General features: G+C 42.7%; 1 protein-coding gene across 2 annotated transcripts; it reads right to left on the bottom strand.

The window, feature by feature from the left end:
• Window positions 1–739: 739 nt before the first annotated feature.
• On the bottom strand, window positions 740–24381 carry FZD7 (frizzled class receptor 7). Of its 2 annotated transcripts, none has more exons than XM_040475882.1 (3): window positions 22631–24381; window positions 13043–13124; window positions 740–920 (listed from the first exon to the last, which is right to left on the bottom strand). In XM_040475882.1, the coding sequence occupies exons 1-3, from the start codon at window positions 24347–24349 to the stop codon at window positions 913–915; spliced, it is 1809 nt and encodes a 602-aa protein (XP_040331816.1). In that variant the 5' UTR covers window positions 24350–24381; the 3' UTR covers window positions 740–912. The 2 variants fall into 2 exon arrangements, with proteins under 2 accessions (XP_040331816.1, XP_040331815.1); XM_040475881.1 differs by lacking the exon at window positions 740–920 and adding an exon at window positions 2239–2387.
• Window positions 24382–24672: the final 291 nt, after the last annotated feature.

Here is a 24672-nt window from a genome sequence, read left to right as displayed (position 1 = left end):
CTCTGATTAAAGACCAAGAGAATTAAGACACAGAACACTTGGTGAGAGTGTTAAATTTTATGAAGTACCACACTGCCATTTTCATTAGTTAGCAGAACAGTCAGCAAGCATTGTAGGGCATATTTTAAGGAAGAAAATCACACCTTTTTGTGATTAGTAACAGGGTGGGATGGCTTAAAACAATGTGGGACACTAGGTCTATAGATTCTAGAACCTGCAAGAAGATTCCAAGCTGAACCACAAATGGTTCTTTGGCCATGCTATTGTAAGCTTTCACTAATCTCTCAGGGTGGAGAGAGAGGAGACTGGTGTCAGAACCCCTTGTATATTCTTTGGAGATAATTCCACATAAGAACATAGGGATGGCAAACAGGTTTTTTATTTGGTACTAAATCCAATCAGTTGGTAGTGGCTTCCTAGAACACTTAATTGAGAATAATTCTGCAGAGTTGTGGCCTAGCAAAAAGGAGTTCCATGGCTGATCAGTTATGTCTCCCATAGGCAATGGAGGGAGAGTGAATTGTGATGCATATACAGATCTTCCTCAACTTACGATGGGGTTAAGTCCCAATAAACTCATTGTAAGTTGAAAATTTTGTAAGTTAAAAATGCAACTAACATACCTAACCTGCTGAACATCACCAGTTGGCCCAGCCTACCTTAAACATGCTCAGAACACTTACATAAGCCTAAATCTGGGCAAAATCATCTAACACGAAGCCTATTTTACAATAAAGCATTGAATATCTCAAGCAATTTTATTGAATAATGAAATGGAAGTGAAAAACAGAATGGTTGTATGGGTGGAGAATGGTGGTTGGCATATCAGTTGTTTACCCTCCTGATCATGGTCTGATGGGGAGCTACAGCTCGCTGCTGCCCAGACATCATGAGAGAATATCATACTGCATATCACCAGCCTGGGAAAAGATCAAAATTAAAAATTTTAAGCACACTTTCTGCTGAGTGTACCTTGTTTTCACATCATCATAAAGTTGAAACATTGAAGTTGAACCATTGTAAACTGAACCAGCAAATTGATGACCATTGGTACTGAGCTTTGCCAACTCAATATTTAAACTGTACAGAATTCTTATTACAGAGTTTGCATTTAGTCATTCTTAACAAATCATTTTGGCATCAACCTAAAGTCAAAAGTTGAAGAACTATTCCATTGTTATTATAGTAACCCTAGTTCCTCAAGTTCGAGATGCCATACATTTTTAGATACACTGATAATATAATAACAGGTTTTAAGGGGGAAAAGACTACTATAAATATAACACTTATTTGTACATTCTTTTTCAGTACCTCACTCAATGTTTGAGAAAAACCTCTTCACTTTTTTCTTAAAGTGTTTTTTTGTTTTGTTTTGTTTTTTAGTTTTTTTAGAAAGAGAGCAGAGCAGGGGAGAGGGATGGAGAGGGAGAGAGAGAGAGCCAGAGAGAGTCTTTTTTTTTAATTTTTATTTTACATTTATTCATTTTTTTGAGAGACAGAGTGCGAGCGGGGGAGGCGCAGAGAGAGAGAGAGAGAGACACAGAAGCTGAAGCAGGCTCCAGGCTCTGAGCTTACCAGCACAGAGCCTGACACAGGGCTCGAACCCATGAACCATGAGACCATGACCTGAGCCAAAGTTGGATGCTTAACCGACTGAGCCACCTAGGCACCCTGAGAGAGAATCTTAAGCAGACCCTGTGCTTATTGTAGAGCCTGATGCAAGGCTCAATCCCACAACCCAGGAATCATGACCTGAGCTGAAATTAAGAGTTGGAAGCTTAACCAGCTGAGCCATCCAGACACCCCTGAAAGTTTTACTTTTAAGTAATCTCCACACCCAACATGGGGCTTGAACTCACAACCCTGAGACCAGAGTCACATGCTTTACCAACTGTGCCAGGCACCCCAAGAACAAACCTCTTTCAGATTCAGCCTATGGATTCTTCTGAATCCTTTGTGACCATTGACAGTTGTGCATAGATAGCATCACGAGGATCCTCTGCTTTTTATCACCTGGCCTAGTGATCTTGACTTTCTTAGCAAATGTAGGCTTAGGCAGTCTACTTGTTAGCTATATTGTAGAATACCAGGGTTTCATTTGTATTCCCTATTTGGTTAAATTAATAATTTTGTTCTACTGTTAATTAAATTAACCCTTTCTACAAGGTAAACAGCTTCTTGTGAAAGTTACAAAGAAGGTTCTAAAAAATATTTGGTGCCTGAAAATCATTTTGTGATGAATGAGTTAATCATACCAACTTAACTTTAAAAATTCTGCTATTTCTCCTGAGATGTCTGTCAGTTTTTATTGTATGTAATTACTATGCCCATTGTGTAGACTGGCAATCCTCTTCTAGGGTCCTCTGGAGTGCTTGGCTGTTGTTTTGCTAGAAAACATGAAAGTGTAGTCATGCCTTCAGCAATAAATATTTGCTTCACTTATTGTAAATATGCCGTGCTAAGTCCTCCCATGGGCAGACAGTAACAGCTCTGTCTCAACTTACTCTCCTGCCAGCAGGTGGCAAATTTCTTTTAACATAAGTTCTAAGTGGCCTCCCAATTTTAGAAATGTTAAGATGTGAACAAATACGAGTCTGAGACTAGAGGGAATAAAGCAACTGCCTAAATGAGGTAAACTCTGAGTATTCAGGTCAAAATTCAAGTGCCTAGAGTAGGCAAATAAAGTAAGCAGCCTCTACTCCCACTTTGGTCCCCTAATAGAATAGTGGCTTACAGGGGTTAGTTGTATCTGGGTGGGCCGCATATATCACTCACAATATAAAATAGAAAGTATTGCAAGAAAGTAACAGAAGGTAGAAAGTATTAGGTTGTGTAAGAGAAGGATGGAGCAAATGCTGTGGGAATCCAGAGGAATAGAATACTTCTGCTTGTATAAATCAGGGCAGAGGAGCGGGTGGCATTCAAGTGGACATTGAAGAAATAGGTGCTGAATGAGGCCCTGTGGAGAGAAGAGGCAGACCATGGTGACCATGAAAAAGTACCTCTCAGATCTCCAACTGTGCACAGCATAATTGACTGAGGGCCCCAGTTGCCTGCTCTGAAATCCATCACTGCAGTTGTCCTGCTTCCAAGCTTCCCACAGGCTGCTCCTAGCTGATGACTGAGTATGACAGCAATACTGTAGCGGGCGGGCTTGTTCTTGGGAGACACTGCAGATGGGAGACTCCTCCGGTGGGTAACTTTGTCTCAAGGACTCCTGGCTGCCTTGCCGAACTTTTTTTTTTTTTTTTTTCCAGATAGGCTCTATGCCCAACATGGGGCTTGAACTTATGATCTCTAGATCGAGAGTCGCATGCTTTATCAACTTAGCCAGCCAGACGCCCCCGCCTTGCCAAACCTTTAAAGAATATTTTAGGACTGGGGTGCCTGGGTGGCTCAGTTGGTTAAGTGTCCAACTTAGGGTCAGGTCATGATCTCACAGTTTGTGAGTTCGAGCCCTGCATCGAGCTCTCTGCTCTTAGCACAGAGCCTGCTTCAGATCCTCTGTCCTCCCCCCTCCCTTTCTCTGCCCTTTCCCCCCACTCTCTCTCAAAAATAAACATTAAAAAAAAAAAGAATTTCTTAAAACTGCAAAACAGTCTAAGATACTTCCATCTTAACTTTCCTCCTTTACCCCTCTCCTTCACAAGGTCAGACCTATCCCCAGTCTGACATTTCTCCTGGCTCCCTCCCCATTTTCCCTCACAGGTGTTTTTCCTAATAAATCTCTTGCACATCTAATCCTGTCTTCGTGTCTGCTTCTTGGAGGACTTGGACCCAGTCCTTCTGGAGGTGCCAGGTAGGTGTCCTCAATGTATTTCAGATCTACTCTTTCATTTGCTTTATTTCCCACCTCTTTCCCAGTTACCACTATGCTTTAGAAGTTGGCACTATCAGATATTCTCCACGATAAGAGACATTTTAGGCAGTAAAAATCAGGAAAATCCTGTGGAGAAGAGGAAGAAGACCTAGAAGATTATTAGAAAGACATCCTAATTATTTTCTTATTCTAATTATTTCTTTAAACATTTAAAAAAAATTTTTTTTTCAATGTTTATTTATTTTTGGGACAGAGAGAGACAGAGCATGAACGGGGGAGGGGCAGAGAGAGAGGGAGACACAGAATCGGAAACAGGCTCCAGGCTCCGAGCCATCAGCCCAGAGCCTGACGCGGGGCTCGAACTCACGGACTGCGAGATCGTGACCTCACGGACTGCGAGATCGTGACCTGGCTGAAGTCGGACGCTTAACCGACTGCGCCACCTAGGCGCCCCTAAACATTTATTTTTTTAAACAGAAAGGTGTGTTTTATTGGTCGGGACTCTTTTGGTTACAAAGGACAGAAACCCAATGCAAATTAGATTAAGCAAAAAGGGTTAACTAGTATGATGGTGATGACATTGAGCTACATCTCAGGAACAAGCAGAATCAGGGACCTGAATGGTACTGGGATGCTACTCTGCCTTTCATTTCTGAAGCCAGTGAGATGGCATTTAATGGCTCTTGGACTTTACATCCCACAGCCCAGAGACCCAGAGAGAGACTGACTTCTTCTTTAGCTCCAGTTCTAATTCCTTGGGAAAAGCTCAATGTGACCCAGCGTGCGTCAGATGCCTACCTTCAAATGATTAACTATGTTCAGGGGGACTGGGTCATGGAAAGGGCCATGATTAGTGCTATACCAACATGGTGGGGTTGCATGCTGGATGTTCTTAGAAGAAGGGAGGAGAGTTGCCATTATGATCATGTATAGAGAGTTGGTCATCTGTTAGGTCTTCAGGGTCAAACCAGGATTTGACATCCCCACTTCCTCTTTCAGGACCTCTCTTCTCTACCTTCTTTCTTTTTAAAAAAAAAATTTATTGAAGAATTTTTTTTCTAATCTTTATTTTTGAGAGAGAGAGAGACAGAGCACAAGCAGGCAAGGGAGACACAGAATCCTAAGCAGGCTCCTGGCTCTGAGCTGTCAGCACAGAGCCCAATGTGAGGCTTGAACTCATGAGCTGTGAGATCATGACCTGAGCCAAAGTCGGACACTTAACCAACAGAGCCACCCAGGGGTCTCTACCTTCTTTCTGACCAAAACGCCCTATAAAGAAAACATCGATTTACTAGCACTTAAAGTAGTGAGAGACTTCAAAATGCATTCTGCTTTCAAATGAGTTATGGATTATTTTTATTTTGCACCTTATTAATTTCCTATGGAATGTACTCATTTCTAGCAGGCAACTGACAAAACTGCTTTTGGGAATTTGGGAGCTCTGGGAGGAGAAAGATCTAGTACTCCTCTCTCCCCCTTCATTGCAGCTCTTTTGCGGCTGACAATGTCAGAATGTTAATGCTGTCTACAAATCCTGACTGTTGGCTCCTGAAGTCACAGCCTTTGGCACCCTTTGTGCTTTTTAGTGCTTTGGACATAGGGAAGGTAAGATTTCGGAAATGCGCTCTATTATCTTGATGGCCCAGCTCAAAACTGGGCTCCTTATCCAGCCCCCTGGCGTAGCCATGATGATTGCTGCCTGGTGAGGCTGCCTTTGAAAGTTGGCGTTTTGTTGGGACGAATTCAAGCCCCAATGGCAGACTTGGGTTGCATTGGAAAGTAGATTCCAAAGCCGCCCCTGGAATGTGAACTTTTCCTGGAAACTTTCCATGCTGCCTCTTAGAGAACAGCAGGCATCAACGTATTCACACCAGGAGTCAATTAAAGAAACCCAAATTATTGCCATTCCAATAAACAATGATCTCTCTTCCTTTTCAAATAAACTTATTAGGATGGCCTAAAAGCCAGGTCTAATTACAGGATCAGATAGCATAAATCTGATTAGAAGCTTTTCGTCTACTTTAATTAATTTTCTCCTGCAATCAGAGCTATTTTTAGCAAATTTAAATATGTATTTAAACAACTTTCATGTATACTTTTTCTAAAACCTACTGGGGTTCTCTTTCATTCATTCTTCCTCCTTTTTGATGAGGCATAAATGTTCTTAGGACACAGTATTCTGAGAGGCAAAGTTTGGAGACTACCATGCCTTTACTGCCTGTAATATAAATACATGTATCCCGGATACACATAGATCATGTATCATAGGTTGGGGGGTCATTTAAGTTAGTGCTGAGTAACTGGTAAATATTTGATTTACTGGAGAGAAAAGGGGAGGAAGCAAAATGGTGAGAATATTAGCAGTAGAAAATAATTTCACCTTTCAAACTTGTGTCTCAAATAGGACCTTCCAAAGGCAACCATTCTTACAAATTATCCTTCTCTTGCTCCTCCACTCCCCCAGTCCCCCGCCACACCAAACACAATTTCCTCTTCCCAAGGTACATCTCTATCTATCCAAAAGTTGCAAGATCTGCAATCTAAATGATTTAAATACTGATCTTATAGGTAGTAGAATGTACATCATTAACCCTTACTTAGCACAGTGCCTGGTACATAATAGGAAGGAGGGAGGGAGATGGAGAGGGAAGAGGGATGGAAGAAGAGAAAATTCTCATACTCTATCGTTAGAATTCAACAATCTCTTTGCAAGTTCATCTTTATGGTTAATAAGTCTGACTGGTGCAATTTGGTGAAATGGTATTTGACCAAATGCAGAGCACTGGCTAATGTCATCTGTCAGGTACCCTTAGTATGTGTGCATGAGGAGTGGGTAATTGTGGGAGAACTCTTTTTCCTTTGTAGTGGGATTTCTTAAGGGTCTGAGTTAAGATTCTATGTCATCTTCATGTTGATGAAAATTACTGCTGTCATTTTAGGTTTTTCTCAGTTCATTCTGTCCTTGTCAATTCTGATGATGAAAAAAGCTCCCTTGAGATTTTTTTAAAACAAATTTCCATAGAACTCAAGCAATTCCTTTCTTTCCCCCCTCCCCCCCTTTTTTTTGGGAGGCTAGAAAATGTTAGTCTGAAACATTTAAGTTTGACTACAATTTGCTAATTGTAGAAATTACTCTTTTCTTTTTGTTACTTTTAATAAGTTCTAAAACCAATGTCTTTGAAACCAGTGATCATCATGTTTTTCTCCTTTTTCAAATTGGCCAAGAACAGCAAAAATAAAGGGGGAAGTTCTATGAAATCATTCCTAAGAAGTAATTAAAAAATCACAACCACCGAACATGAAATAAGATTTATTTTCTTGTTGATATATTTGAATAATTCACATTGAAATTAACACACACAGGAAAGGAAGAATTCCTTAAAGATTATTGCTTTAATATGTATGCACAAAGAGATTTGGGCCTGTTAGTAAAGGATGGGGACTTTGATCAAATGTAGTCAAATGATCTGTTTGCACTGTTCAAGGGGAGGTGATAGGGTCCACTTATCAGGGTCCTCTATACCAGCCATCAGGAGACCTCATACACTGTCTGCCTTAGAGAAAGAACCCAATTTGGCCAAACAGTAAATAAAAAAGAGGACTCACCACTGTCTGGGCCACTGCTGGCTGGGCTGAAGTTTGATAAAGTCTAATAATATCTCATGTTTACAAAGCAACATTTTCCTGAGGGCAAAGTGCTTTACCAAAATTATCTCATTAACCTGTCCTTTGACCCTAAAAGCAACCTTATTTTAGTGGTATGGGTGTGAATGGAAGACAGAAGGAATAAAAGAATTAAATGAATTCCATTAAATTAATGGAATTCAGGTCCCTACATTTCCAGGCCAGGTCGCTCTCCTGTGGTCCATTATGACTCTTAGACGAGCCATCTGAGCCCATTCCAAGTAATGGGAACCTCTTGATTTGGGATGACCTAATTTATTAGATTGTTTTTAACATTTATTCATTTTTGAGAGCGAGAGAGACAGAGCATGAGTGGGGGAGGGGCAGAGAGAGTGGGAGACACAGAATCTGAAGCAGGCTCCAGGCTCTGAGCTGTTAGCACAGAGCCTAATGTGGGGCTTGAACCCACAAATGGGGAAATCATGACCTGAGCTGAAGTCAGACGCTTAACCGACCGAGCCACCCAGACACCCCATGGCATGGCATAAACAGGGAACTTGCCTTTCTGTTTTCCATGTGTCCAAAAAATTGGTGAAAATTCCTAAACATTCTACCTGTATCTTCTAATTTAGGAATTCTCAAATCTTGGTTCAATGAGTTTGGGGAGGTAGGAGGAAATTGCCTGAAGTCTTGGGCATATATGAATGCACTTGCATTTTTCTGGGGACTCAGCCCATAGTTTCCATCAGATTTTCAAAAGGATCTGTGATTCCTTGAACTCTGGGTTCTTAGTTTTGTTCTCTAGCTATAGCAAGGTATTGTAGCCAGTCTAGAGAAAGACTAGTATTTTGGAGTTCCAACTATGCATTCAGCTCTAATCTAGTTATAGGGTCATGGGGCAATGGGAATAGATTTTGGCTGATAACATACAAATTATATCTCTAAGGGTGCTAATACATTATTTGGCTCCGAATAATTTTCCAGATGTGATCCATTCATTTATTCTTGTATTTATTTATCCAACAGACTTATTCACTGAGTATACTATTTTCCTAGGGTTGGTGTAACAAATTACCACACACAAGGTGGCTTAAAACAACAGAAATTTATTCTCTCTCAGTTCTGGAGGCTAGAAGTTTAAAAAAACGTACCAATAATACCATGCTTTTTCTGAAGTTTCTAGAGGAAGACACTTCCTTGCCTCCTCTAGCTTCTGGTGGTTGCCAGCAATCCGTGGATGTCCTTGCTTTGTAGACACACCAGGCCAATTTCTGCCTCTGTCATCACATGGCATTCTCCTGGAGTGTCTTTCTATCTCTTCTTGTAAGGACAACAATCATATTGGATTAAAAGCCCACCCTATTCTCATATGACCTCATTTTAACTTAATTAACTACATCTGCAATAACCCTATTTCCAAATAAGTTTGCATTCTGAGGTTCTGGGAAGGACATGAACTTTGGGTGGATACTATCAACACAATACACTGAGCATCTCCAGGTACTAGATATTGTGCTGGGCACTAGAAGATAAATATAAGAAAAATCACTGCCTAGGCATAATAATACTTAATGCTCTTTTTTAATTTAATTTAATTTTTATTTATTTATTTAGTCCAGTAATGTTCCTTCTTTTTTTTTTTATGTTTTTTTTGTTTGTTTGTTTATTTTTGACAGAGAGAGAGAGACAGAGCATGACTGGGGGAGGGGCAGAGAGAGAGGGAGACACAGAATCTGAAGCAGGCTCCAGGCGCTGAGCTGTCAGCACAGAGCCCCACACGGGGCTTGACTGACCGTGAGATCGTGACCTGAGCCGAAGTCAGACGCTCAACTGACTGAGCCACCTCAGTCAGCCTTGGTGGCTCCCCCAGTAATGTTCTTTCTTGTTGGGATTCCTTTAGTTGTCCCAGGGTGGTGTAGGAATGTCCCAGGGTGATTATGGAGGTATCTAGGCCTTCACTTTGATTTTCTTCTGAGCCCACATTCCTGTCTATTTTTGCAGGGAGCAAGAGAGCTGGAGTTCATCCAGTACAGAGCTTGATTAACTTTCTGTGGTCAATATAGCTACAAATTCTCTCTTTCCTCAAAAAATGAATTTGTGACATGGGTATGTACGGCAACTGTGAACAGATCAACATTACCAGAGTACTCTCTGCAGAGCGGGAATGTTGGGAGATGAGCTGAAGAGGTAGGCAGAAGTCATGGAAGGACTTGCATGCTTTGCTTATGGTCTTAAGTGAGGAAGAGACAGTCATAGTTACATGTACTATGATTTCTTCTGGCACAGGGTGGAGATGAATTGGAGGAGGGACCAAAATGCAGGTAGGGAGACCAGTTAGGGGGCTATTACCATGATCTAAGCAAGAAATGGTAGTCATGGGGAAGAACTAGAATCCAAGTTAATTGGCCAACTGGAGGGGTTAAGGGAGAGGACAGAGCCAAGGATAAATTGCAGTTGCTGGCTGAGGAAAATATATAGCACCAGCTGTTGGATTTCAAACCACTGACCTTGTCTTAGGGGTCCACGATGCTTCTTAAGTGCCCAGAGCCTGTTGGGCTGTAGGGGAAGGCTGAAAACTCCAGGGGAGCATGATTTCGCTTGTAATCACCCTCTGTTCTCTGAGGCAAGTCCCATAGAGGGAGCTACAATAACTGGCTCTCTGACAGAGAGATGCCTGCTTTGCTTATTCTAACAGCAGTGTTGGTGGGTGGACTTTTAAACATTCCAGGATGCCTTGGTTGGGAAAAGGGACATCTCAAGCTGGGAGGTGACAGCCTAGGTTGGCTGTGAGACATTCTTTTGTCCCTTGACCATTTTAGCACTATGCACTCAACAAGTGAGCTGAAGTTATTTCCCCAAACCAGAATAACACTGGTGACTTTTTCATGCTTGGAGGGAACAATTAACTCATCTTTTCCAAACAACTCTCAAACTTCTTAGAGAATCTGTCATTATTTCTCAAATTTCTCATCTTCAGGGAGAGTTTGGAGACTGGACACAGGGTGAACACTTGAGGAGTACATTAAATGGGTCATCTGGACTTGGATATTGTAATTCTTGAGTCACTTTGCCCCGGTGGGGGGCTCTTATTGGGCTCCCCTGCAACCCCTTTTATGTAAGAACACAATGAGGTGAGCTAAATCAAACCCACTTTGGCTCCTCAAGTGTATAAGCTTCCCCACTGGTGACCATGATCCTCCTGTGATACCCTCTCGTGTGGGATGAAGTCATTAAACATAGATCATGGAAAAGCAGGGTCTAATTCCCTGCTAATAAGTAACACATGACTTGGAATAAATGTATTTCACAATCCCAAGAGAAGTTAATCACAGTTTTAGTGATATTTCAAAGAAACAGTTGATTCTATGGATACCCACAATTCAGCACTCAGGGTTGGGGGGAAAAAAAGCAGAAAGCAGAAAGAGAAAAATGAATACAGTGTAGAAATAAAGGGATCTTTGGCAAGTTACTTAACTTCCCTATATCTCAGCTTTAGGGAAATGGGAATAATAGTATCTATCTCAGAGAGTTTGGAGAGAATCAGATAAGAAGTGCACAGTGCTTAGTACACTCTACATATGTGCCTGGTGCATCAAAACCCTCAATGTTACCATTTATTATAACTCTGGGATACAGGAAATGAGAATAACAATAGAAAGTCAACTAATATTTGTAGAATGAATGACTGAATCAAGGTGTCAGGGGCTCAGAAGCAGTGCTGTGTTCAGAATTTTCTCTTGCTATCTTGCTCTCTCTCTTTCTTTGCTGGGTTTTCCCTTTGATCTTTTTCTTTTTTCTTTCTCCTTTTTTTTTTTTTTTTTAATGCATTCCATCTTTGTGTTTCCTTTTTCTTGGTTCAGAGTGACAGGTAAGAAAGATCTCTGGGTTAAAAGAAGTGTCCCCAAGGAGAATGAAGCTAGCTAGCTCCATTCTAATTTTTCTTGAAGTCTGATACTATGCAAAAGGCTAACCCTTTCTTTCATTTTTTAAATCAAGTGTCCAGGACAGGAGAGTAAGAGACACAATAATTTTACCTCTATACATGCTGTAAGTGCCTTGGAGGTAGAAACTGTTGAGTATTTATTTTTTTATTTAAAGAGCAGTTATTTTTGTTTGTTTGTTTGTTTAAGGTAATGTCTGTGCCCAATGTGGGGATTGAACTCAAGACCCTGAGATCAAAAGTTGCATTCTCTACCAACTGAGCCAACGAGGTGCCCCAAAACTTGAGTATTTCCATTCATAAGCAGAGCCCAAACCTGGTGTGTTCTGACGAACAGAAAATTGTGTTTTTTTAATTTAAAAATAAGAAAAGGCAGTTGAGACAGCATTCTGATTGGACGGCAAAGACTGCATTTGGATTTTTTTCGGTAGCCACTTGAACTGCTTGGACAGATTTGGGGAATCCTGAGAGACAAACATGGAGCAGTTATAAATATATAATAGTGGTGGTGTGAACTGAAAGGAGACTTAAGTTATCTGAAGTAAACATTTTGTACAACTTGTGGACCAAAAGCCACTTAATGAATAGAGGAATTGTCGGTCGCCTTTCTCTCATCAGAGATGAACTAACGGAATTTCCTTGATGTTCCATTTAACTCTTACAGTGAAATAGATTCCCACCTTAAATAAAGTAAGAATCCACTTTTATAGGGGGAGATCCCCTAAGCAGGACCTGAATGGAGAACTTGAAAGTTTATTTTTTAACCTTCTTTTTTGTCACTCACTTGTACTAACAGTAAAATGAAACTTCCTTGTGACTTGAGAGGATGGTTTGGTTTGAAACATTTGTTCTCATTTTCTGGGGTTCCTTTGACTTTATCAAGCCATTTGGCTTTTCAGGAATGCTACAGGGAGCACTGGCAAATGCATGCTATGCTAGAAGCTGAGAGCACTGCAGGCCAAGTATTACAGCATTGACTGACTTTCCCCTAAAAAAAGTGTGCTATTTACAAATTTAATTCCTTGGAAATGCTAAGTGCAAATGGTGATGAAAATGGCAACAAATCATCCTTAGAATGAATTCTGCTAAAAATCAAATAGTTTCCTTTTAGGCTGGTATGTGTCTTTGTGCAAGGGTGTCAAGTGCATCCATTTGACATCTATGTCAAGCCTCATGGAATGAAACCCAGAAGTTAACAATGGGATATGCAGCTATAACTATGGTATTTCAATGTTAATTGTGAAGGATAGAGAAAGAGAGAGACAAAGAGGGGAGATGTACATGTGAGATACAGTTTTTTAAAAACAAATTAAATGAAAAAAGATCTTACCTTAACATTTAGGTTTTTTTCTCCTTAAGTCTGCCTTCCTTTAGATCATCAAAGACCAGTCTGAACCGTCTCATACACACAAGACCCCTTTTATTTAAAATAGTCTGCATACACACATACGCACACACACCACTGCAGCCGCCACCACCACCACCAACCTTTCATTTCTTTTATGAAAGAAATCCATAATTTCTAAGCAACGTAAAGCTCACCTAGGCCCATAAACTAAAGAATGGACTCTATATCCCCATCATATCTAACTCACAGGACTTAATTAGCAGATTAGCAAACAGTTGTACTGGCAAAACCTTTTGAGTTGCTTATTTACCTGTTTCTGCTATAAAGTCTCCTGTGATTGGACCCTTCCCTCTTTTGGAAATCCAGTTATCTTGCTGGCAAATGTTGCAAGCCTGCAAAAACGCATCAGGAGAGAGGCAATGTTTCACTTCTTTCTCTGTAAATGCACTGGATTTGCTGTTGTTGTTGGAACTTGTGAAATTATCTCTTGAGGGTTTTTGTTTGCTTTTTGTTTTTTTTAAAAGAACAACAACAAAAAGAGTGTTGCCTTCAAAATTCACAGTTCCTGGAGCCAGTGGTAGAAAGAAGAGAAACTTAACTGTTTTCACTGGAATTGTTTTCACTCTTTCCCCAAAATCATTTCCTGTTTGTTAAAGAGCACTCCAATGGGAGGTAGACCTAAATTATTCCCCATTCCATAACCTTAAGGGCCATCTAAATTCTCTGTGCCTCAGTTGTTCCTTCTGTAAAGTGTGGATAATAAAAGGGTATTTAGAATGGGGTGCTTGAACACCCTCTCTTCTGAGCTCATGTTCAATGCTAATGCTCAGGTTGATTCCAGAATTCCATATTAAGAGTCTGTAAAATGAGAATGAGAGTAATTTCCACCTTATAATGTATGGATTAAGTGAGTTGATGTAAGGGCTTAACACAGAACTTGCCCATTGTAAGCACTCATTAAAGGATAGCTATCATCTTATCATTTCATTATGATAATACTGCTATGATATATATGATAATAATACTGTGAAGATTCTTGTGATTCTTCCAATAGACCTTTAGAAAGAAGGTTTCCATGCTGCTAAGGTTTGTTGTTCTCATGCTCTTGTTCAGTGGGCTCTTGGTTTGTAAGCAGCATGAACCTTCTCACTAAGCCTGTGTCCTGATCCTCAGGCTAGAATGAGCAAGGGCAGAAGCCATAGCAATGGAGGAAATCTCTGGAGGGACTCTTAGTCCAACCTTCCAAATGGTTCCTGGTGATTTCTGGGAAGTACTTCTCAGGCTCATTCTTGATGCCAGGCCCTTGAACCCCAATGTAGAAGCATATGCAAGAACAGGGAGCATCCAGCCTTCTAGAATTCAAACAGCATTTATGAGTCTTCTGCTTCTCACTTAAAAAACAAAAATAAAACCCCTAAATTTTCTGGGGACTAGCACTGAAAATGCCCTCCTTAATTCCATTCAGTCCTGATGTGAAATATTTTCTTCACTTATTGTTTCTTCAATTCTGGGTTAAATTAAAAAGAATAATAGAGAATGGAAGACATTAAGGCCTCAGTAAATATTTATAGCATGGTGATTAGGGGCACAAGCTATAGCCAATTTGCTGGTCTGTGGCTCACCTTTCAGAGCCCAAGTTTCCTTGTATGTAAAATGAGGAATAATGATACCTACCTCCTAGGATTGTTGTGAAGAATAAATGAAATAATTATATATTAATAACAATAGTGCTGACATGTACTGACCTCTGTTAGATGCCAAGTACTATGGTTAAGACTTTGTGTAGATTAAAACTACCATACTATATCATACTCAGACCTTAGCATAATGTCAATGCTTAATAAATGTTAGCAGTTATAAAGGTAATGATCATTAACACAGTAAGAAGGGCCAATCTTCACTGTTGTTGGCAACATATTTGTACAGTCACGCTCCCTTTCACAAAGCTGGTCCAAATCACTTGTCACTCCTCTCTCCCTCTTAGGTCTCTCTCCCGCTGGCCATACCACATCTTCAAAGCATACTGCTTTGTGGAAAAGATGGCCAGAGTCAGAATCTTTGGGAGACCTGGGTGGAACTTTCAGTGTGGCCTGGCCTGTGATTACTCATGACACTAAACAGGCTGTGTTTAGCCTCACTGATTTCCCATCTTCAGAATGTGATCAAGATACTGCTACTCAAAAAAATAAAAGTAAAATAAAGATACTGCTCCTCATTTGTTGTTAGTACTTTAGGATCATGGAGAGAAAGATAATCTGTAACACAAAAGATGGTGTTTTGGTTCAATCTCCATTTGAGAGGCTGGTGTGGGAAATAAGTGAGGTGAGGAGTGTGTGCTGACCTCTGGCAAAGGTTCAACAAAGGACAACACCTTCCATAAGTCAGTGTGCTATACCCAAGGCCTAACACAGCACCTGGCACGTCCTAGTTCCTCAAGAAACAATTTGCTGGCACTGAAGAAACTCATGATTTTAGCTCCAGGACTTGTTCCCTACATCTGCTATACCTCAGGGACCAGCTGCTACCCATCTCTCCATCCAGCTATCCCAGATCTGGAAACTGGAACTAAATGCTACATGCCATTTATTTTTCTTTGGAAATTAAAAAATATAATTGGGGCTAAGTTATGCCATACAAACTGTCATTGTTGGTACTATACTTCCTGCTCCCTGTCCTGTCATACCCTCCCCAAGATGATTTTCCCTCTGATTGACTTGGCCTCTGCAAGGCCAAGCTGAAGTTTGGGGAACAAGTTTTCCAAAGGTGAGTAGTATTAGGTTGTTGTCTCACCAAGATCATTTGAGCAGCTTGTTTTCATTCATGGACTATATGGAACTTTATCTTCCCCTGCCTTTGTTTCTGCTTCCTAAATGCCCTTTCTTGCTCCTGAAATGCCCATCTCTCAGGGATCACTTCTAATGGTCCAAGCTGAATCTGATGCCAGAGTCAAGATACATAAAGAGATTTGCAGGTGTGAAGCATTAAAGGAAGTGAAATGCAAAAGAGGTGGACTTGAGCTCCCTAAAAGGACTTTGCAGAGTGAAGCAGACTCCCCAGCCAAAGTACATTTGAATTCCTCACAATAGCTTCCATTTAATTTTGTTAGTTTGAAGTCTTCTGAAAAAGACTTTAGGGACAATGACCTAGAGAAGCATTTAAGTTTTTGGCTGAGTGTAACGGATCCAAATCAAGAGCCTCTGTCCTATTATTTCAGCCACATAAAATGTTGATTTGGCACTGAAACACCCAGCAACGGCAATTCCAGGATAACAAGACTGCAGCCAACCTGGTTGTGATAAAGACATGGTCTTTGAGAGAAACCAAGATTCCATGCAATAACACCCCTTTGGTATTGAGGAAGATGTATTGTCAGATGGCAGAATGCAATTGCTAATGAAGAAGAGCAAGGAATGACACAGTAGCCAGTTCAAGAGACTAGACAACTCCAAAACTTACATTTTGGCTTCAGTATATAGTAATACAGTAATGATTTTACTTTTTGAATTGGGCTTGTGAAGGTCAATGTAATCCTCATTTTCCTTCACAGAGCACACACTGGCTTGGTTGGCTAGAAAGTAAGACATACTGGCCCGCAGGAAAAAAACACAAGAAAACAAAACAAAACAGGGATTTCAAACCAGCTATGGATAATCCACAAAGGGGTGGGCCAGTTCATACTTCCTCCTGGCTGCTTGGAATCACAGGATGGTGGAGGAAGACCTTTGTCTCACAAGTTACCCTCACCAGATGAGGAAAGCAAGACCCACAGAGGTGAAGAAACCAATATAAGAGTGCACAAATTATGGATCACATAATCTGGGTTCTTGGGAAATGTATTCTTGCTGGACACCCTCCTGCCCCTGCAATTAAATGGTCATTCCTACCACTGAACTTCCATAGCACTTTTCAGGACAGGTTGTGTGGCATATTATAGAAAGTGCACTGAGTTCAGAATCTGAGCACACATGAGAATGATTCCTTTCTCCTCAGGTGTCACTTCACCTCACTGAGCCTCTCAGCTTCTTCATCTTTAAAATAGGAATTATTATAGGGGTTCCTGGCTGGCTCAGTGAAGCATGTGACTCTTGATCTTGGGGTTGTGAGTTCGAGCCCTACAGTGGGTGTAGAGATTAGTTTAATAAAAAAAAATCTCAGGGGTGCCTAAGTGGCTCAGTGGGTTAAGCGTCTGACTCTTGATTTGGCCCCTCGTCATGATTTCACGGTTTGTGAGATTGAGCCCTGCATTGGGCTCCATGCTGAGCAGAGCCTGTTTGGGATTCTCTCTCTCTGCCCTTTCCTGGCTTGCATGCTCTCTCAAAATAAATAAATAAACTTAAAAAAAATAATAAATAAGTAAAAACATCTCTGTCATATAACTACAGTACTTTGAACATCAATTAAAAAATAAAATAAGGTAGGAATGATTATATATTGAAGGGTTCTTATAGTAATTATGAGGATAGTCAAATAATGAATGTGAAAGCAGCTTTTAAAAAGTAGTAAATGGGGGCGCCTGGGTGGCGCAGTCGGTTAAGCGTCCGACTTTGGCCAGGTCACGATCTTGCGGTCCGTAAGTTCGAGCCCCGCGTCGGGCTCTGGGCTGATGGCTCAGAGCCTGGAGCCTGTTTCCGATTCTGTGTCTCCCTCTCTCTCTGCCCCTCCCCCATTCATGCTCTGTCTCTCTCTGTCCCAAAAAATAAATAAATGCTGAAACCCTGCAAAAATTAAAAAAAAAAAAGTAGTAAATGCCACCATATGTCAAGTAAATATTATTCCAAACAGCACTTGAACCTCTATAATGACACTTACCAAGTTCTGTCTAGAAATGTAATTAGTTGCTTATTCCTCCTTGGGAAACACCCTACTCACCATGAATTATGTCACAAGTTATTCCAGGTAGACTATCTTTCTTACTTTTATCTGTGTCCCTCTAGTCCCCTTCCAGTCCCATCAGAGCACCTTTTATATAGTGACTTCTTGAGCAGTGCTTCTTGAACTGGATCACTTATAGTAAACCACCATTGTTTTAGACAAACTTCCTTTTTTCTACCACTTTTGTACTGATTGAGAAAATCACAAGTGACTGAGCTTTTTTTTCCAACCAAAGAGAATAAGAGATACAATGTGTGATTATCAAAGACTGGACATTTTACTTTATTATTTTTTAATGTTTTATTTATATTTGAGAGAGAAAGAGACAGAGAGCCAGTGGGGAAGGGGTAGAGAGACGGAGACAGAATCTAAAGCAGGCTCCAGGCTCCGAGCTGTGAGCTGTCAGCACAGAGCCTGACATGGGGCTCGAACTCACGAGCAGTGAGATCATGACCTGAGCTGAAGTTGGACACTTAACTGACTGAGCCACCCAGGTGCCCCAAAACACTGGACATTTTAATGGTGCCCTTTTAACTAGTTTATTTTTGTATGAAATGTGAGGAATACAGATTCAGATGTAAAAAATGTCACAAATTGAAAACAGTTGAAGAAGCGAGTTTTATGAAATCAGTTTAATGCCACTAAGGGTGAAATAAGAGAAAAAGAGAATAGGCCTATGAATTAAGTCCACATTGGTGTGCTTGTGGTCTCCTCTAGGATTTCCTGGAGCCCTGTAGCCCTTATTCACCACCCACATATACATATATAAAAATATACCATCTATAAATAGCCATTTGCCTTTTCAGTGAAATTAAAGATGGGAGAGTTAGAAGAGAATTTCCCAGTATAATTACAGGGCTCAAACCTACAGCTGCTGTCCTCCTATAGTTCTCCCCAAAGAATTTCTAATATCACTATTTTTTATCAAGAGCACTTAAAAAATTGTTGAATTACAAAATGTTGTCAACAGCACATTTATTTATTGCCATAATTTCCCACATACCCACTTAAAAATATTACGTGTTGCATAGGATTATTGTGTAGAATAATTTTGGTTTATAAACTACAAAAAATTCTCACAAGTGTTTCTGCTCCTTATCTAGGGATTAACACCAAACTGCTGCCAATGTTTTAAACTCTACACATGCCCTTTCACAAGCACTCTCTCTCACATATTTTCTGCTAAGATGTGCCTCTTTAAAAATCCATGAGCTTCTAAAATTCTTAGGTAAGAGTCAACTGTGTAAGCATGCATCCCAATGTGAAAAGAATTAAACCCAACACTTTTATCTTTGCTTACAAAAAAAGCAGGTAGTAATTTATTCATACACAGTCTTTGTTCCCTCACTAAAGACCAACGCTCTTCAATCTTTGGGCATCCTTCAGGATGAAGCAGCTCTGAAAAGAGTAAGGGGACACATTTATAGCAGTCACACTGCTCTACCCACACAAGGGTCTAAGTGCCTTTAGCAGTTAATTTGTGAGCAAAAAACCCCATTGGGAGCCTTCCACCTACTCTAAAAGCAAACATTCTTAACAGGCGGTATTAGTGTGGTGTTAAAAGAGGCATGCTTTAACCTAAAAGGTGTCATTTTATGAGCAAAAACTGGATAAACCTAAAGAGACTTTAAGTCGCTATTTTTTTCCTTCCTTGAAGCCAAAATCTTCACAGATTCAGATGACCTCACACTCATTGTGATGTTCAAAACCCAGGAGGATCTTAAAAGATGCTCTGCACAGAGTGCAGCGGTGTGGCTCCCTCCTCCTGGTGAGGACTGTCATTGGTTTTCCTTCTGCGTGTTTGTAAAACACGCCAGCCATGTGAGCAAGCCTGTTAATTAAAACAAAAACGGAACTGTTTCTGTTGAGCTTTAGAACTACAGAAGCTTAGAGCTGAAGTGGGGAAGGAGAAATAGCAGCGTCCAGTCTGCTGCTGGGTCTTGATGGCTGCCCAAGAATGGAGCGACTGTTAGGAAAAGCCAGAAAATAGGCACCTGATTTAAAGAAGAGAGAAGAGTGGAAAAAAAAAAAAAATTAAAGCTAGTGAGGCTCTTGGAATTGGAAGTATTTAGAATGCCTTTATCATTTCCCTGAGGGACTGTTTAATATCAAAGTGCCTGGTTAGGAAGGCTTCTCAGTCTAATCTGATTCCAAAGTTAGCCTCTCAGACCAGAGAAAAGAATAGCTTCAGTGGCTTGAGGCCATCCTGGGGTCAGGCATGGAGTCTATTCCTGCCGGAGCTGCTGAGTCACTGCCACCTCGGGGAATCACTTGACCTCTGGTTTGGTTGACCTAGAAGGTAGAGTGAAGCCTACAGCTGAGAAGCCTCCATACTAAAGGCCCTTGCTATTAACTGGAATCATCTGACCAGCCTCCTGAACCCAAAGGATTTAAGAATTAACAAATTAGGTAAGGTGTATTAGAATACAAAAACATCAATTAAAAAGACACACACACACACACACACACACACACACACACACACACACACACGAAGAACTCACTGAATTCTTCCCAAGAAAAACATCACCAGAAAAGCAGACCAAAAATATTTTCTAGTCCTCTTTCAAATATGTTCTGCATCTCTGAAGGGTCAGATAGCACCTCTCTAAAAGATGCTTATTCTGTACCTTCAGTAAGTTAATAAGTTATCCAAAGCAAGATGTGAAAAGGCTTAGGGTTGTGTGGAAGGTAGTAGGCAGGAAGCAGCAACAACAGGAAAAAAAAATTAAAGGACAGATAAAGCATTCATTACACTATATTTTAAAAGGCAATAAGACTTCACTAATATAGAACATCTACGTGACAGACAGATCCAATGGTGTCCCTCCACACCTTCTTTTCATAACACAAAATTCTGTTCTTTAGCTTAAATATATATAGAAATTGTAAACTAAACATTCACTTTGTATTAAAAAATTTTATTTTGTGATCTGTACATGTGATAAAGTGGGGCTTCCTTGTAGACTTTTAAAGGAAAAACAAAACAAAAACCCAAAGTAAAAATGTATAAATACAATATATATTTTCTTACAAAAATGGGAGATTTACAAAATATACATACTGCACTTGTCTCTATTTTACAAATTTCACATGCAAGAGATATAACACAAAAGATGCCAAAAAACTGTATAGTGGGAGTTTTAAATCTGACAAATGAGACCATTTTGGAAGTTTAAGAAACACAAGGTTGATGTTAACTTTAATATAAAAAGCAGCTCCACTCAAGTGAACATTACATATATAAAGTAACTTGTACTCCTGACAGTACCCTCTCTGATCTGAAAACTGTTTAAAACAGCATTTTAAAACTTGTTTTGAGAAATAGGATAGTGTTGCAAGATTGGAGGGTGGTGTCAAAGGTGGAGTAAAGGTTAGCTCCCATGATTCTCTGCTCAGCTTTAGAGCATTATGCAAAAGAATCAGAGTTCTATTATAGAAAAAAAAAAAGTACATGATTTAAGATTAATAAATTTAAGTCATGCAGCACATTTCAAAGAACTCCAGAATTACTTTGAAGTTTACCTTCTTTTAATGACTTTCCTTAAAAATGGGACCCATGGTTTGAATTGTCCGCTTCGTTCATTATCATTTCTGTAGGTCACCTCCCCACCCAGCCACACAAAAACAGGGTCAGCATACACATGATGTTTTATAAACGGATTTATGGAACTCAGAAAACAGTACAAAAATGGTTCTTTACTTAAAAAAAATTTTTTTAACTTCTTTATTATGGAGGCTGAGGGTATTATTCTTTTCCTTTTATCTTGAAGGATTCAAATTGGAAGAAAATAGAAAACCTAAATGTAGGTTTATAGGAAGAAAAAAAAATAAAGGCAGAGATTTCCCTGAACATTTTAACAGAGCCTGTAGACAGGATCATGTGTTCTGAATTAAATTTATTTAAAACAAATACAACAAAACCCCTTGCATTTTCCTTTAGCCGAATCAGAACCTCTGCCTGATTGGGGTATGGGAGCACACTGCCCTTCACTTTTCCTTAAAAAGGAATGTTTATCTCAGCCAAATTAACATCCAAAAGGAAACCTCTGATTTGTGCTACTTTGCCTATAAAAGTTGCTGTCTTCACAGTTATGCCTTTCCAAAGGGAGACACTTTTGTTTCCTCTTTTGTCTCTTACAACAAAGACAAGGGGAAAAATGCACTCCTGTTTTGAAAAGCAACAAGTCATTACTTCTTTTCAGAGTATTAAACCAAATAAAACACCCTTCTTTCTTCCTTCTGCCTTCTGCAGGAAATAAAAAAGTAGCAGAAATACCTACTACTCGTCTCCTTTGCCTCATCTCGAAATGTTATCTTCATTTCTTTGCATCCTCACATTAGGATTCGAGGAGGCAAGCCTCTCAAGACTTCCAAATGCTTATTTTACAAGAACTTGAAAGGCGTAGGAGAGGAAAAACAGGCGGGAGGGGCCAGGGGAGGAGAGCCTGTAATGTCTGACCCTGGAAATTAACCCATCTGGGCTCCAGTTTGGCCCCAGTGAAAGGAGATTATGGTTTGACCACCGCTTGACAAGGACACCGCAGGGAGTCCTCCCTTTTCCCAACAAAGCCGCCGCCGCAGACAGAGCTGTACCTTTCACCCGGGCCTCACAGGAGTGAGGACAGGCCACTTGTCTTGCAGCAGGGGAACCGCTCACAGTCCCAGTTCAGCCCTGGAGCCGGGAAGAACTCAGAGCAATCTCTGCTGGGTTCAATCTTGATAGACCCCGGTCAGCCCACACCGTACGTGATTAACATCATCGTTATCATCATCATCATGATCATCATCCTGCAAGTCTTTGCCAGAAGTCTTTTCATTCAAACCGTTTTTCCACCCAGACCTCCTTACCCAAACACACCTCTCGTCCCAAATCTACATATCTCATCTCTCTTCCAGGTCCCTTCTCCTTGGAGGGCAAGGAGGTTACAGACACCCCCCACCCCAGCAGTTCTCTCCTTCCCGTGCCTCTCCCCCTCGGAGGGGATGGGGGAAGGGAGGGTGGGGGAGGGGCCGGGGCTCATACCGCAGTCTCCCCCTTGCTGCTGTGGCTGAGTCTGTGATAGAAGCGGCGCCACGACTGCAGAGTCTTGCCGGACCAGATCCAGAAGCCAGTGGTGATGCCCACGATCATGGTCATCAGGTACTTGATCATGAAGACAGTGAAGTCAGGGCTCATGGGCGGGAAATGGCCAGGCGGGCAGGGCACCGCGTAGCTCTTGCAAGTCTGCAGGAGCCAGGTGCGCTCCCAGTGTTCGCGGAAGGCCTGCTCATAGAAGTAGCAGGCCAGGACGATGGTCGCCGGCACAGTGTAAAGCACGCTGAAGACGCCGATGCGCACCATAAGCTTCTCCAGTTTCTCGGTCTTGGTTCCGTCGTGCTTCATGATGGTGCGGATGCGGAAGAGCGACACGAAGCCGGCCAGCAGGAAGGACGTGCCAATGAAGAGGTAGACGAACAGAGGCGCCAACACGAAGCCTCGCAGCGCATCCACGCTGGACAGGCCCACGTAGCAAACCCCACTGAGCAAGTCCCCATCCACCTGGCCCATGGCCAAGATGGTGATGGTCTTGACAGCGGGAACGGCCCACGCGGCCAGGTGGAAATACTGAGAGTTGGCTTCAATGGCCTCATGGCCCCACTTCATGCCAGCTGCCAGGAACCAAGTGAGCGACAGGATGACCCACCAGATGGAACTGGCCATGCCGAAGAAGTACAGCACCATGAAGAGGATAGTGCAACCCTCCTTCTTGGTGCCCTGCGCCACCGTGCGGTAGCCGTCTTCTGAGAAGCGCTCCACGCACACCGCGCGGTCCTCCAGCAGGAAGCCGGCCACGTGCGCCACGGCCACCATGAAGTAGCAGCCCGACAGAAAGATGATGGGCCGCTCGGGATAGCTGAAGCGCCTCATGTCCACTAAATAGGTGAGCACGGTGAAGAGCGTCGAGGCGCAGCACAGCACCGACCACACGCCCACCCAGAGACGGGCAAAGCGCCTCTCCTCTTCCTTAAAGTACATTAGGCCGTTGGCACGGCCCGGCTCGCACGGGGCGCCGCAGTCGCGCTCGCCCAGGAAGCGGTAGCCCAGGTAGGGGGGCACCTTGAGCTGGCGGGGGCAAGAGAAAGGGAAGGCAGAACGGCCCCTGCCGTCAGCGGCCCCCGGGGGCAGCGCGGTGAAGGGCAAGTCCGGCATGTAGGGCGCGGTGGGGTAGGCTGTGGGGCCGCCACCTGGGCCCCCGGAGCCGTCCGACGTGTTCTGGCCCACGCAGATCTCGCCGGCGCCGTGCACCGGGAAGTTCTCGCAGCGCAGCCGCTCTGGCCACTGGAAGCCGAACTTGTTCATGAGCGCTTCGCAGCCCTGGCGGGCACGCTCGCACAGAGAACGGCACGGCGGGATGGCCTGATCAAGCACCGTGCACACGGGTGCGTACATAGAGCACAGGAAGAAGCGCAACTCGGGAGAACACTGCACCTTCACCAGCGGGTAGAACTGGTGTACCTCGAGGCCCGCGTCCTCTTGATTCGTGTGGCCTAGCAGGTTGGGCAGGATGGTCTGGTTGTAGGCAATGTCCGTGCATAGTGGGATGGAGATGGGCTGGCAGAAGCCGTGGTCCGGTACCGAGATGCCCTTCTCGCCGTGGTAAGGCTGCGCCCCGGCACCGGCGGGCAGCGCGCCCAGCAGCGCAAGCACTAGAGTGCACAGGCCCAGGGGCGAGCGCGACGCGGCCGCGCCGGGGCCCCGCATCGCCGGCCACGGGTGCAGCGGCGCTCTCAGCCGGAGGAGCGCGACGAGGCAGCCGAGAGAGGCTTGGATCTGGGGAGGCGCGGCCGCGCCCGGCTCATGAGAGTCCTCCCGGCGCCGGGGCCGGGCCGTGGGCGGCGCGGAGCTGAGGGCGCTGCAGCTGGGGTGCCCGCGCCGCGTGGGCGCCGCAGCCGTCTCCGCCCAGCACTCGATCAGTCGCGGGGAGCCCAAACTCGCCTGCCTGGGCCGGGGGCGCCAAGGGGGGCGGCCTTCTCCCGCCGCGACGTAACGGTGTGGCTTTTTCTGCGGCGAGGAGCAACAAGCGT

Source organism: Herpailurus yagouaroundi, unplaced genomic scaffold, assembly GCF_014898765.1.
Source record: "Herpailurus yagouaroundi ecotype Mexico unplaced genomic scaffold, PumYag 140, whole genome shotgun sequence".
NCBI lineage: Eukaryota > Metazoa > Chordata > Mammalia > Carnivora > Felidae > Herpailurus > Herpailurus yagouaroundi.
Note: the sequence above shows the minus strand (reverse complement) of the source record. Positions and strands in the feature narration are given on the sequence as shown.